The 15,712-nt window shown below is 47.1% G+C and overlaps 1 protein-coding gene across 3 annotated transcripts in view; it reads right to left on the bottom strand.

Annotated features, from left to right (window-relative positions):
* RIN3 (Ras and Rab interactor 3) overlaps positions 1-15,712 on the bottom strand; it is a 104,552-nt gene that overhangs the window by 64,767 nt on the left and 24,073 nt on the right. For all 3 annotated transcript variants that reach the window (XR_004320903.1, XM_032482542.1, XM_032482543.1), the window contains exon 2: positions 2,894-3,101. Coding sequence is in view for 2 of the 3 variants with exons in the window: in XM_032482542.1 (XP_032338433.1) it covers positions 2,894-3,101 (208 nt within the window). In the remaining variant the exon portion in view is untranslated. The remainder of the gene's footprint in view (positions 1-2,893; positions 3,102-15,712) is intronic.

Raw genomic sequence — 15,712 nt, 5'->3', positions numbered from 1 at the left:
GGGCAGAGAGGAGGTCCTGAAACATGAATCCTCATCCCCCATAGCCTTGAACCAAAGGCTGTCAGGAGCTGGTGGGTGATACCAGCTCCCTCACCCCTCTGGGCGGGATGACTTCAGATGGGTGTTCTACACCAGCTCCCAAAGTGCCCCAGCGGGCGTCAGCTCCACGTGCCCCCAGGAGCAATTTGCACGGAGACACAGCTTTTATTAGTTGCCCTCCCTTCCTTGTCTTATTTCCCCTGCCAGTGCCCCCTGGGGTCGACACCCAAATAAACCACTTGAATTTAAATCCTCATCTAGGGGTCTGCTTCTGGGGAAGCCCAAGCCAGGGCACGCCTCTTAGCCTGTTTCATCTGTAAAATGAGGATAATGGCAGAGTTTGCCTCACAGGATTATTTTAAGGATTAAACAAGATGACATTCATACAATGCTTGGTACAGGGCCTGGCATTAATAAGCATTCGCCACGTGGAACCACGATTGTTATTCTGAGTTGGGCTTATCTTAAACTTTTTGAAGAGAGGGTTGAACCCTTGGACGAAGTGGGCACGACTTACACCCGGCGCAGCCTGCCTTGGAGACCCACCTGCCCCCTCTCGGGATGGGTCCTCGCTGTCTGGTCCTCCATGCTCTACACGCATGTCTGGACGCACCTCTCCTGGTGACCAGGAAAGGTCCGGAAAATGGCCACCTGTCTGCATCACAGCCTTGCACTTGGGCCTGTTTTTCAGCTCCATCCTCCCGGGAAGGATGGGAAGTGAGTCCCCTAGAACCTAACAGGGGAGTGGATGACTGCTGGGGCTGCAGCCTGGGAATGCTGACCGGAACACCTGCTGATGTGAGTCTCTGATTTTATTCTCTATGTAGTTTCATTGTCTGCTCTGAAGCCCTCAATCAGTACAAAACTGAAAGCCTTTAGGTAGGGAGGAATGAAACAACAGGCCTTGCTTTCCTGAGGACTACGGTCTCCTAGCTTCCTCCTTCGCACCCTCTCCCAGGCTGACCCAGGTGCTGAGGTTGGGCTGGGCTGGCCCACAGGGCTCCAGCCCCGGTACCCAGAGGAGGCCTCCCTCAGCCTCAGCAGGGTTCCCCTGGGCCTTCAGGCCTCTATGGTCCCTACTCTCTGGGGTAGGAGCCTCTGTGGGACTTTGCTGGGGTACCATAAGTTCCAGTAATTCCAATTTTCAGGTACAATTGCCAACTTGATGGATTTTATCTAGTCCGAAGTGGATGAGTCCACTAACCACTTGAGCCCCCTGTGTGTAGGGGTTTGGACTATTCCCTAGACACAGTGTGTAGCAAGACATACCACACTGAAGGTGAGAACAGCAAAAATTGCTAAAAGATGCGATTCCACCTGTGTCACATAAAACGTGCATGTACCACACAGCACGGAAGCTCCCCAACTGCCTGGGTTCAAATGTTAGCTCGGTTCAAATGCTAGCTCGGGCACTTGTCTGCTGTGTCACCTGGCAGGTCAGCTTTGTATCTCAGTCACCTCATCTGTAAAATGGGCATAATTGGAACATCTACCTTGGAGGGCTGCTGTGAGGATAAACTGTGCTAATTCACATGGAGAACTTAGATAGTGCCTGGAACACAGTAAGTTCTTGGTGAATGCTAGCTCTTACAGACGTGGAAGTCTGCATGGAAAAATAATGAACAGATACGCCACACACTTCCAGCAGAAATGACTTCTGAAAGCAGACTGGTGGTTGGTTGCCAGTGGCCAGGAGAAGAAATGGGGAGTAACTGCTTAACGGATGTGGGGTTTTATCTTGGAATGATGAAATGTTTTGGAATTTGACAGAGGTGGTGGTTGTACAATCTTGTGAATGTACAAAATTGTGCACTTAAAAATAGCTAATTTTATGTTATGTGAATTTCATCTCAATTAAAACAAAACACAAAAAAAGACTTCTGGGAAGTAGATTAGGTGAAAAAGAGTTGGTGGGAAAGAAGGGAGGGTAGAGCTCAGTGGTAGAGTACATGTGTAGCATGCATGAGGTCCTGGGTTCAATCCCCAGCACCTCCATTCAAAGAAATAAATGAAAATATAAAACTAATTACCTCACACCAAAAACAAAAAAAATTTTTTTTTGTTAATAAATAAAATTTTAAAAAAAGAGGAGGTGGGAAAGAACTTTATCAGACACTTTACTTCTATTTTATCTCTTCTGCCCGGCTTGATTTTTTTTTTACAATAAATACATATATGTATCACTTTTTAAATTAAACAAATTTTTAAAAATTTAATGGAAGTAGCATGTAAGAGAAAATGGGTGGAAAAAAGATAAAATGGGTGGAAAAAAAAGAGAAAATGGGTGGTTGGTGGGTGGCATTTGATGAGCTCTGACTCATATTTCATTATCTATATAGCTTCCTCGGTAATGCTTACACTACAGGAAGGAAAATACTATTAATGGCCCCATTTTAATGAGAAAAGTGAGGTTCAGAAAATTTAAGCCATTTCCCAACTAACAGATCCTGACTCCAAAAAACCTTTTGATTCCATCACACAGCCCCTCATTTCCACATGCAAAATCAGGGGATGTAAAATGATTTCTCAGGTCCCTCTGGCTCTGATACTCTCTAGTCCCCAGATGTCTGGCTGAGCTCTCCAAGGCTCAGTCCTGCCTCTCAGGTGCCCGAATGCTCGGACAGCCCACACCAGCCACACACTCCCAGGCTCTGCTCCTCAAAGCAGAAACCAGCCTTCCCACTGGTCCCTGGCTCCGGAGTTCTGGAAAAAACAGCCTGGTTGAAAAGCTGCAAACATAAGAAAAAGGGGCAAATGGGCAGCTGTCCAGAGGGCAGCTACTTCCCAGGGAGGCTGAGTAGCTCCTTGCAGAGCTGCCCTCCCCTGGCCATGAGGTGGAGAGACCCTGACTCACCCCAGCCGCCTCCCGATGCAGGATTCTGGCTGCCTCCTCCTGGCCCAGACCCAGCTGCAGCCACACCGGGCACGTTTTGACGAGCTTCTCCAGGACGCTGATGCCCCGGCGAGGAAGGCAGTTCTTTGGAGTGACTGGCAGACGAGGCCCCATGTCATCTTCCTCCTCCTCTTCCTGTCCCTCTCCTTTGCCAACATCTGGAATAGGACTGAGAACAGAATCAAATGATCAGCCTGTCCTGCCACCAGCCCGGAGAGGGGTTTACACCAAACGGAGATTCAATTCAACCATGCTTATTTACTCAGCATCTACGTAGCCAGTGGCCCTGTGGGCAATTCAAAAATGAACAAACCATGATCTTCACCTTAAGGAACTTATAATAAAATGAGTGAAATGAGTGAGTCATACACAGAAACAAGCAGCTATAGCACAAGATTACAATAAATGTAACAGGAGCACACTGCAACGGAAGTAGCTAATTCCAAACCCAGGGTGGACTCAGGAAAATGCCAGCACTTGGGCAGAGCCCTAAAGAGGATTAAAATAATTTTTCTTAATTGAAGTGTAATTTACACCTAGTGAAACGCACTAGTCTTTAGTATACAGATAGAGAAATTTTTGCATATGTCTACACCCGTGTAACTACCACCCAGATCAAGACAGAGAGCAGAGCTAACCAATACCATAGTCCCTAGCCACCTGAGTTCTTACAAGTGAGTTGTCTGACCTGAGACGTGCTGTAAGTGTAAAATACAAACACGATTTCAAAGACTTGGTATGAAGAAAAGGACCATAAAATAGTTCATTAATAATATTTTACACTATGTATTGAAGTGATAATTTTTTTATATACTGAGATAAATAAAACATTATTAAAATTAATTTCACCTATTTCTTTTTACTTTTTTAGTGTGGCTACTAGAAAATTTAAAACTATACATGTGGCTTACATTGTATTTCTATTAGATGTGCTGATGCAGACATTTCCAGAAGGCTCCCTTCTGCCCCTCCCAGTCTACACTCCCTGTTCCCCAAGATGAGGATGTAACAGGTCAGGGTCCCCAGGGAAAGGCAGAAAATCACAAGACAAAGTAGAGGTCCAGTTTAAGAGATTCCAGACTCTCCCGAACATGCTCACTCCACTTGACCTCCTACACACACTGGCAGGTGAGTTTTGATTCCAGAAAAGGAGGAACAGCATCTTGGTGCCTCAAATCCTGAGTCTGGTGGGCTATGTGGTCTGTTTGCCTTCCACCTGAGGAATGGTATGTCTCAGGGTATCTTCAGGAGTGAAAACCTTAATGAGACAGAAGAGGTAGTTATAAAGCCAGGAAGATGTGGCTGGTCCCTCTCTTTTGCCCTGTGTCCCTGTGATGTTGCACCCAGGGGCACCAGAGATCAGGCTGGCGTTTGCTGTAAGGAGCCTCCTGGGGGGAGGATGAGCTCCGTTAAAGGCACAGAAAAGTGGAACCACTTGCTGGAGTCAGAGGGCAGCAGGACCCAGAAGTCCTGATGAGGGAGCATTTCCTGAAGGGGAGAGGCATGGTCCTGGAGGTTCTCTAGGTGGTGGGGAGACTGAGAAGTGTGGGATGAAACAGGTCCAGCAGTGAAACCAGACTAGGAACATGTGTGGTGATGAGAGATACGGCGACATCACTTTGCTAAAAGTTCCCTCCTCTGACGTCCCCACTCCTAGGCCCTCTGAGAAGCCCTCCCTCTCCCGGATGCTGCATGTGCTATGGGTTCTTGAGAATTTCCCTTCTGGGTCCACACAGAAGAGTGTTCCAGGTCACCAGGTGGAACTGCAGGCATCATGGGACTGGGATGCAGCAGGGCAGCCCCACAGACGTCCACAGGCTGTGGAATTGGGTCTCATTTGGAGTTTAAAGTCAGGGCGGCCCAGCTGATACTGATGTGACCTCTTCCCAGGCCCTGAAGTGTGGCCCAGCATCTCCTCTGGGGAAGCAGTAAAAACAGCAGAGGCAAGAATTACCCAGAAGAGAAGCATTCTGGGCCTGTTAGTTTTCTCCAACCTCACTTGGAAACACAAAAATATCTTCTGGCACCAAAAGCCTTTATAACCATCCTTAAGCCTTCTCGCTTGGCCCGGGGCCTCCCCAAGAGGCCAACTGGGACTCTAACAGCAGCTGGAGTGTGAGCAATTGGCTCCTATTTCCTCTCTGCCACTAACTAGGCTCAGTTAGTTTAGTTAAGTCCATTGGCAAGTCCGTTCCCTCTTAGGGTCTCAGTTTCTGCATCTATACAATGGGGGAGGGGTGACCTGAGATTCCTTCATTTTCTGAGTGGCCTAGGTAGGACCTAGGCTTTTGGGACAAGGGTCCCCATTTTCTCTCTTAGAGCCAACTGCAATCAAATGGGCTTTGGAAGAAATGAGGAAGTTTGCCTCGAATTCACTCATACTATGAATATTTTCTGAGGGCCTGCAAGCACCAGATGTTATATTAGGCATTGGCTTAGAGCAGAGAACAAAACAGTAAAAAAAAAAAAAAAAGAAAAGAAAAGAAAAGAAAAAGAAAGAAAAACCCCTCATCTCCAGGGAGAGGAGTCAGGCCACAGACAAGGTGAAAGGGTGTCCTGGGATGTTAGGTGGTGCTGGGTGCCGGCCAGGCAGGCAAAGGGCTGGGGCCAAAGAAGCCCTCATTGAAAAGATGACTTTGAGTAAACATCTGGATGCAGACAGCTAGGGAAGGGATTCCAGACACAAGGGCAGCAAAGGCCTGGAGCAGCAGGCCTTGAGTCGCCTGATGCAGGAGGAACCACGAGGAAGCCTGGGGGTGGCAGGAGCCAGGACAGTGATGGAAGAGGAGGTGAGATAGAGGGGGGTGCAGTGGGAGTCCCTGTAAGGCTTCTGGAGCCACTGGAAGAGTTGGCTCTAAATCCTCGTATATAAACACCTTCCCTGGGCTCCCAGCTGGCAGCTTGCCCACACCAGCCCCTGGGTTTCCTCGGCAGGAAGACACAGGCCCATTAAGACCTGGTGGGGCCTGGGTGTGGCCGCTGGGCCGACGGAGAGTCTTTAAGGATCCACAGAGATGAACGTATTTTGCTCCCTCAGCCCCCTGGCAGTCCCACCTTCATCCTGCTGCTTTCAGGGTGACCAACTAGAAACTGCCCTAGGCTCCAGCACCGCGGGAACTGTACCATCTCTCCTCTTGTGATCGTGTCCCTTCCCTAATCTAAAACCTTCAATGGCTCCCACTGCCTAAAGAATTCAGTCAGTCCCTAATACTGTATTCCCTTTCTGAACACCCTCCCCCCACAGCCTCCCCTACAGAGGTCCATCACCCCAGCAGAACCCGTGCTTGCCCACCTGACACGCCTGCTCTAGCTGCTCTCCCTACAGTTCCTTCAGATTCTCCATTATTTCCTCCCAACCTTCTCTCCAACGAGTAGGCAAAATTCTATTGGACCAGACATAGAAAGCAAGAACGGTTAAAGAAAAGATGGATAAAGTAGACATATCGAAATTTAAACCTGTGTCCATGAAAACACCTCATGAAGAAAATAAAGACTCAAATCACAGGCTGGGAGAAAATATTTGCAAAGCATACATCTAACAGAGAACAACCAAATTCATTTTGAAAAGGGGCAAAAGATTTGAAGATGCCTCAAAGAAGAAGACATACAGCTGGCCAAGAAGCAGGTGAAAAGTGCTCAGCATCATTAGTCATTAGGGAAATGCAAATTAAAACCACAACGAGATACCACGATACAACCACCAGAACGGAAAATTGAATAGGCTGATAACATCTCATGTAGGCAAGGATGCGGAGTAACCAGAACTCTCAGGTTTTACTGGTGATAATGTAAATTGGTCCAACCATTTGGAAAAAGGCAGTTTGTTTGTTTTTTTCATAAAGCTGCATGTACAACTACCCTGTGTCTGAGCCATTCCACTCCCAGGTATGCACCCAAGAGAATTGAAAGAGTATATCCACAAAAAGACCTGTACTTAAATGCTCGTATCAGCTCTATTCATAATAGCCCCAAACTGGTCCAGACGTCTATCGATAAGAGAAGGACAAACAGATGGTGGTATATCACACAGTGAAATAACAGTCAGCAATAAAGAGGAACCACTGATACATACAATCCCATGGATTGACCTCAAAAACACTGTGCTGAGTAAAAGGAGGCAGACGCAAAAAAATTCATACTGTATGAAGCTATTTATGTGACGTTCAGATGGTACACTTGGATATGTGTGTTTACATTTCATCATATGTAAATTTTACGCCAAAACAATAAAAAAGAACTAAAAATAAATACCGAACTCTAGTTAATGATATGCATGCTAACATATTGGGGGTTATCCAGAACTTTCTTTGAAATGCATAAGAAAAAGTAAGGTGGATTCATGGACGGATAGAGGAATAGATAGATGCGTAAGAAAGCAAATAAACAAAAACATTAAGGGTGAGTCAGTGGCATATAGATACTGCAAAATTCTTTCAACGCCTCTGTATGTTTAGTATTTTTTTTATGGTAACTGTTGGGGATAAAGTTCTCTATTCTTTAAGGCCCTATCAGAAGAAGCCTGCCTGATGTACCACAAGCCCTAGGTTTGAATCCTGGCTGTGTGATCTCTGGCCAGTTACTTTACCTCCCTGGGCTTCAGTTTATTCACCTGTAGAAAAACAACAATAGTCCTTACCCCACAGGGTTATTGTGAAAGTTCAGTGGGACATCCGTCAAGAACTTGGCACGGTGCATATCCTTCAGTAAACGTTAGCTACCGTTTCTGCCTCTTCACCCCGCTAGTTGAAGCTAGTACCGTTCTTCCGCTCTGCGGCCCTCATTTTAGGACTCAGCACATGGGGTTAGACTGGGGCACACATTTGTGTGTTGCACTCATCTTGTACCCAAGACAACATCAGGCCCCAGAGGTTACCCACAAGTTCAAGTGCCTGAGAACCACATGGCTGGATGACGTGAGTAAAGAAGTCGTTTTGTGGGGAGCACAGGAAACAAATAACTTGGAGGATGCCTCTTCCATCTTGAGCTCAGCTAATAATGGTGGAAAGACACACAAGACCTGGGGTAATTCCAGAAACCTTCCAGAGGTGAGTCCTGCAGAGGCTTATCTTGGCTGCTCAGACTAGACCACTCAGGAGGCCAAAGGCTCTCAAGATGTTACTTTCCAGGAATTGTCCAAGTCTTTCTGGGTTCTCCTTTCCCTCCAAGTGGGCCAGTGTGGAAGTAACAAGGGCTTGCTCAGGGCCCCCGAGGTGGTGACTTAGCAGGATCTGAGGCTTGGAGAGGAGCCTATAAGTGTCAAAGGCCACAGCAAGATCTAGAAGTTAGAGAAGATGCAGCTGAGGCTGGCGGAGGTTGGAGCCTTGTATCAGGTCACCAGAGCAGCAGAGCCCTGAAGGGACAGTGACCTGGGCACTTGCTCTGACCAGGCCAAAGAAGGGAATGGGGCCAGGCAGTTGTCCCCCAATCCCTGAGTCCTTGCTGACATTGGGCCTCGGGTCACCTGAGCTCCCTGGGTGCCCACCTGCGACTATTACGTGCCGGTGCTAATGCTGGAGCTCTGGGCTGGACTGCTGGGCTCAAGGACGGTGGCAGAGGTGCAAATGGCTTGAGGCGGCACCACGTCAGGCTGTTTCACTGCCATGATTACTGTTACTAACCAGCGTGGCCACACCAGCTCTAGCTGCCAGGACTGTCACTGAGCCCACACAGCCTCAGATATGTCATCCACTAGCACGGCCGGTCACCCCAACACCCACGTCCTCCCTCTCACCAGCCAAGCTCCAGCCGAGGTCCCTGCAAAGGCAGCCCCAGGGGCCCCAGGTAATTAATGGCACTATTGGCACAAAATGATGAGCTCAGAAACTTTAAAGCAATTCCACCAGAAAGAGCAATCATTTCATTACTAGTTTTCCTTCTGCTTGCTCATGGGGCATAGAGCAATTAAATCTAATCAGTGGTCCTAATGGCCTTCTGATTCTCAGGGCGAGCTGTCCGTGGACACCCAGGCTGCCCTACCCAGATGCAGTGTGGCCAGACACCGGAAACCCGCGCCCTGGGCCTGGACTCGGCATCCTGGCTTATCTGAGGACTTTCTCACCAGCTCCCCAAAGGAAGGAGTGACGTGGCGTGGCGTGGCCATGCTCCCTGGCGTGGTACCTGCATCCGGTAATGGGCCTGTCAAACCTGTGTGAGAAGGAGGGGAAAGCTCTGCTCTGGGCTGGAGAGGCCACCCCAGGGGGTGACTGGATGTAGGGTCCGCTTGGGGTGTGGGGCCCTGGCTGGATGCTGCCTGTTTGGAAGAAGGCACCAAATGTTCCCAGTTCACAAGGGCGCTGGCTTTGGGCTGCTGCGTGGGCCCTGGGAAAAGGCTCAGAAGTTCCAATGCTGCCTCATTGTAAGGAGAACTGAGCCCCCCTTGTGCAGACTTGGCTGGAACCCGGGGGGAGTGTGGGATGGAAGGAGAGGACCAGGAAAAGGCCGTCCCCATCCCACCCACGATCCTGACCTCATGCAGGCGGGGCCCCTAGCTTCAAGACTAAGGGAGTCTATGGGGATAAAGAGGCCAGGTTCCAGGCATAGTGCCAGCGGTGTTACGGATGGCCTCATCACTGTGTACAAGGTGCATAAGGACACAGACAACATGGAGGGGTGGGGTGGGAGGGGCCTGGTAACTCCAGTCAGGGCAGCAACTTGTCTGTTCATCCGTAAGTAGCCCGCACCACACAGTGTCCACTGTGTGGGCACATTCCGTTAACTTAGTCATCCTCACACCTACTCTAGTGGTTTGCATCGTGTCTCCAAAGAGACATGTCCAAATCCTAACACTTGGCACCTGTGAACGTGACCTTACTTGGAAAAAGGATCTTTTTAGGTGTAATTAAGTTAAGGATGACATCATCCTGGATTTAGGGTGGGCCGTAAATTCAGTGAGAGGTGTCCTTATGGAGACATGGAGAGACATAAGAAGGCCATGTGAAGGCGGAGGAAGAGAGTCAAGTTATGATGCCCCAAGCCAAGAACACCAAGGACTGATGACCACCATGGGAAGCTAGGAGAGAGACCTGGAACATGCTCTCTCAGCCTCCAGATGGAACCAACTCTGCTGATGCCTTGATCTTGAGCCTTTGGCCTCCAGTACTGTGAGAAAATACATTTCTATTGTTTTTAGCTGCAAAGTTCAGCCCTAGGAAACGAATACACCTACCCTGTACCTGATAGTTCCATGTAAAGATGAGGACACTGAGGCACAGAGAGGTTAAATAGCTCACTCAAGGTCACACAGCTGAAGTGGCAGAGCTGGAATTCAAACCTGAACAATCTGGATCCAGAGTCTGTGTTGCTAACCTCTACACTATTGTAGTTCCTGGAGAAATTCTAAAAATTTCCCCTGTATATGTATCCTTGCAGTACCTGGCAAAGAGTGTTTAATTATGTTTGTTATCCTATTTGGAATATGCACAAACACACATCAAGACATATAAATAGAAATATACATAGAAACAATTTCCTGAAGGCTACGTAAGCCATCATTAAAGACGGTTATTTCTGAGAAATGCAGGAAGGCATTTCAAATTTTAATGCTACTTATGCATTACTTACATGATTAAAAATCATCTTAAATAAATACATGAAAACATATTTGCTTGTTACCTAAATGCATGCAGGGGGGAGCTCCTGAGCCCATCAGGTATCCCAGCTCTGCACTGACTCACTGAGGGGCTTAGATGCCTAGCACGCTGACCTCCAGGTTCCTCTTCTGTAAAATGGGAAGTATAATCAGCTGAGAGGGTTTGTGTCGGGAGTAAATGAGATGAGGCTGGCAGGCACGGAGAGGACGCTCCGTGTGTGATGATCATCTCTGGAGTGCCCAAGACGAGTAAACCTCTAAGAGCTGTAAGTGGATTGCTGGTGGGCCTCCAGTGCCCACCCTGAGCTTCTGGAAGCCCAAAGCCTTCCTCTCTTTTGAAATGGCCCCTATTTCTCAAGCTGGGACAGGACTGTCCAGAGTCCCGGAGAGGAGTTTTCCCTGTCTCTGACCCTGGAAGCCCCAAGAACCAGCCCCCAGGGTGAGGGGGGACACTCACTCGTTGCTGCCCCCACGTCCCATCCTTTCCCTTCTCCTCCATGAAGACTGCTCCTCAATGAAATGACTCCCTCTGCACAGAGAGGGAAGGACCAGACAACAGGGACAGGCATGTGGGAGGAAGCGGGGATGCTGCAGGGAGAGGCATCAGTCTCTCAGGGGACACCTCTGACTACAAACACAATTAGAGACTTGGCAGTCATTTAGCTCACTCTGCATAGCTCAAAGATGAAGAATTAGGACTCATACAGCCTCAGTCCCAATCCCTGCCACATCCTGGCTGTGTGACCCAGAGCAAGGTATTTAACCTCTATGGGCCTCAGTTTTCTCATCTGTGCAATGGATCTGGGAATACCTGCCAAATGTAATGTACATCAAGCAGCATCTGGCATGTGACAGGTCGTTATTCCAGCTGGGGTAACCACATATGTGATCATGCCCTGTTTCTCCTATGAACACCAGCAACATGAGAAATGGCCTGAGATAGGTGACAGCCCCCTAAAAGCCACCGGAGCACCAAGGGGGTAAAGTGCCCCGTGAGAATGAAAGCAGTTGCACCTGCTCTGAAAACGATCGTCAAAATCTAAAAGAGAAGTGGGTGCTGTAGCCGGGGCCCCAGCAGCCCCACTCCTAGGACACGCACAGGTATAAGAAGACAATTGATAAAGCTGCCACTGCAGAAGCATTTACAGCGAGAGGAAATGGGAACCACCGATGATAAATAAGCTGTGATTCGTCCACCCTGGACGATCACACAGCTGCCGAAAGCTAGGAACCAACAGCTACACGGCCAAATCCCCAAACTGGGAATTCACTGTACCAGCCTTGTAGCTTCTCTGGGAGCCTGAAATCACGACAAACGAAAAAGCTAACAAGTTTTAAGAGCAAACAAACCAAAAACCCAATGTTGAGTGAAATAAGCCAATTATGAAAGTAATGAAAAAACATTTCTATAAAGTGTTAAAATGTACACAACAGCCCTGTGCCTTGTCTGCAGACAGCCATGCGCCCCAAATTCAGGAAAATGGTGAGCTCTACAAGGGTTGGAAGCAACTGCGATCAGGAAGCCGTGTGAAGGAGGCTTCAGCCAGTTCTGTCAGGATTTATTTATTTTTAAAACATCTGAAGCAAATATGGTAAAAAGATAAGATTTAACAAAGCTGAATTTGGGGTACCTAGGGCACTGCTAGGTTTTTCTCTAGATTTCTCTACCCTTAAAATATTTAATTAAGAAACAAAACAAAACAAAAAGCCCACGTGCACACACCTTCTCCCAAGTTCCCAGAGCACCTGACATGACCAGGCGATAAAGAGTGGGGGGTCTCCGAACCCTAAGCCTATTCCTTCTGCCAGTGCAATTTCCCCTGGGGTGGCCCCTGCTATTTTTTTCTTGGCATTTAAAAGTCAGTTCTGGAGCCTGATGGCCCACATTGAAAGGTAATCAAGATGAGTCCATCCAAAGTATCAGGCCCCAGGGGACTTTTAGGAAAATCCTCTGACAGCTGCCACAAGGTCATCAGAGCGGAAGCCAGAGGCCACTGGGGCTGTTTCTCTCCAGTGTGGCACCCACAAGACTTGGGCCAAGGAGCAGCAGCTGATGCCAGAGGGAGTGACACCTTGGAGTTCTGACTGCAGATGAAGATGCCAGCGGGATGGGGCGGCAGGCATCTGGGGCTGGGAGAACTCCTCCTGGGGCCCTGGTGTGATGAACAAAGGTGAGCCCCTCACCCATCCTGGGCTCAGTGTCCTCCTTCTAAACAGGGAGACTAAGCCACCGAAGAAAGAGAATTCGTAGTTGGTGGCAAGACAAGAAAATTTAAATGTAAAAATTTTCTTTGCCAGTTTGGGCCCCCTCCCTTCCCTTAAGAGTGTGTTATGCATCTGCATTAACCAGACCTTAGGAGATAACATTCCTTCTCAATCTCATCAAGGGTCACAACTCCTTAGGAGATAACCTTCCTTCTTAATCTCATGTGACCCATGACTCGCCTTGTAGTGTAGATCTGGATTGTGTAAACTGTCAATAATACATCATATGAGTATAGCCCTTTGTCTCCAAAACTTATATACCTGTGCTTTGACCTTTAGAGATTTCTGAAAGACTGTCCCTGGGTTATAATGCTCAGGTTGGCTCAAATAAAATTTTCCACTTCTTTCTAGATCAACTATTGATTAATTTTTCATTGACACCACCTACCTCAAAGGTCATGTGAGGATCAAATGGAACAGTGTAAGGAAAGAATCCAGCCACAGCTGACAATTAAGTGGTAACTCCAAGATGGAGAGCTCAAGGCACTTCATGGAGGAAGCCACCACTCTTTAGACCCTGGGGCAGAGCAGGGAAGGAGTTACCTCTAATGAGGGAGGAGGACCTGGGAACTTTGGGGGTAGGGAAGCCCAAAACCAAGCCCCTCAAAACCAACTTGGTTTATGATTAACCTCTCTATCCAAAACTTGTTTCCCTTTCTTGCTTTATCCCTGTTTCCCTCAGGATTGAAGTGTATCAAAGAAAAGGGGGGATTGAAATTGAGTAGGACACTGTGGGGCCTTCCCAGATACAAGAGCCCTGCCTTGTCCCCCATCTCTTGTTTATAGAAAAGTGCATTAGTCTCCTAGTCCTTCCCTGAGTTCCAAAGAGCAGTTACTAATTAGGGAAGTAAAGGAATGCAGAAACAAAGGGAAAGCAGTCAAGCAAGAAAAGTAAAGGTAGCTTAAACAATAGTTCAGTGACAAAACAGAGTCCCAGGTCCTCCTCAAGGGATATATATAACAATCTGATGCATTTTGTTTTCTTTTTCAGTTTTATTAGGTAGAATTATTACAGTTCAACTACACATACACATTATGTTGTCTGATGCATATTTTTGAGTTGTTCTGCAAAAACTGACTCTCCCACCCAGGTGAAGGATGATAACTACATGCTGACTGCAAGCACATTATAGTCCCCAGACTGGCAGGAGCCATAAGGTTGATGATTAAGATTCCCAAAACATCACCATGTTATCTCATCACCCAACCAATCAGAAGAAAGTCCATGAGCTGCAACCCTCAACCGAAATGTTGCCTTTAAAAACCCTTCCCTGAAAGCCACAGGGGAATTTGGGTCTTTTGAGCACAGGCTGCCCATTTTCTTTGCTTGATGCCTGCAATAAACACTGTACTTTCCTTCACTACAACCTGGTGTCAGTAGATTGGCTTTGCTGCACACAGGCAAGCAGATCCAAGTTCCACTGGGTAACAAGCACACCAAAAGACCTGTTGGAGCAGTTGTTTTGGATCAGTGATATTCCAGTAAAGTACATGTCTAGGACAAAACAAAAAGTCCTGATTTGTAGGACTGATTGCCATGGTTGTAAACACTCTCACCATTGCTGATAACAAGCTATGAATGGCTTAATAACCAGCTTAAAACTCCTGAATATTTGACAACAGGCCTTTGTGAGCCTATCAGCTGCAGCACACCGTAAAAGGCTGTCCTCCACCTCAGATGTTCCAGACACTGGAGTCCTCTCTGAACTATCCCAATTCTTAGCTGTATCTGTTTGAAGACCTCTAACGACCAAGGGCTCACTACTTCACTGGGCAATCCATTCTGAGAGGCAATTTTCGATTTCTATTGAGATGAAATCTGTTCTTCTGAAGTTTTTCTTCTTCTTGCCTTATCTAAGCTTTATATGGACACCCCACCCCAACACAGCCCTTCAACTATAGCTGGCACATCTCGTCACCACCCCAACTCCCTAACTCCTGCACAGGGTCACCTCTTCTCCAGTTTGAAGCCCCACTCTTCCACACGGCTACCCAGAGGTAACATTTACCAGCTATTTCCCTGTGGCTGACACTGAGCTGAGTATTATACATACATTGTCTCTATGAATTTGCATACAGAGTGGTTTGCTTTTTAATAACAGTTTAAGGCTTACAATTCAGTGGTTTTTAGCATGATCACAATTATGCAGCTATCACTACAATCAATTTTAGAGCATTTTCACTACCCCAACAAGGAACCCTGTCCTCATTAGCCATCACGACCCATTTCCTCCCAATGTCCCAGCCAATGGCCACCACTAATCTACTTTCTGTCCTTATAGACTTGACTTCCGGGTATTTTATATATATGGAATCACACAAGATGTGGTCCTTTGTGTTTGGTTTCTTTCACTTGGCATCTTGTTTTTAAGGTACACCCCTGCTATCACAGCTCACAGACTGCATCTGTGCTTCGCTTCTTTTTATTGCCAAATAATCTTCCAGGATGGATACACCACATTTTACTTGTCCATCAGTTGATGGACATTTGGGTTGTTCCCACTTTTTGGTCATTATGAATAATGCTGCTGATATTCATGTACAAGTTTTTGTATAGACATTATTCTCAATTCTCTTGAAATTTCAATTCTCTATTTACCTAAGAATGGAAATGTTGGGTGGTATTGTAGCTCTATATTTAGCATGTGAGGAACTGCCAGGCTGTTCTCCAAAATGGCTGTCAGTTTGCAATCCCACTGGAGGAAGGTACCAATTTTTCCACATTCTCCATATTTGTAATTGTCACCATCCTAGTGGGTATAAAGTAGGACCGTTGTAGTTTTTTTCCCCAAGTTTTTTTGAGATATAACTGATATACAACACTATACTGGTTTAAGGTGTACAGCATAATGATGTGACTTACATACATCATGAGATGATTACCACAATAAGTTTAGTGAATATCTCATTGTGGTTTCGATTTGCAT

Source organism: Camelus ferus, chromosome 6 (genome assembly GCF_009834535.1).
Source record: "Camelus ferus isolate YT-003-E chromosome 6, BCGSAC_Cfer_1.0, whole genome shotgun sequence".
Lineage (NCBI taxonomy): Eukaryota > Metazoa > Chordata > Mammalia > Artiodactyla > Camelidae > Camelus > Camelus ferus.
This window is presented reverse-complemented; position numbering and strand designations above follow the sequence as displayed.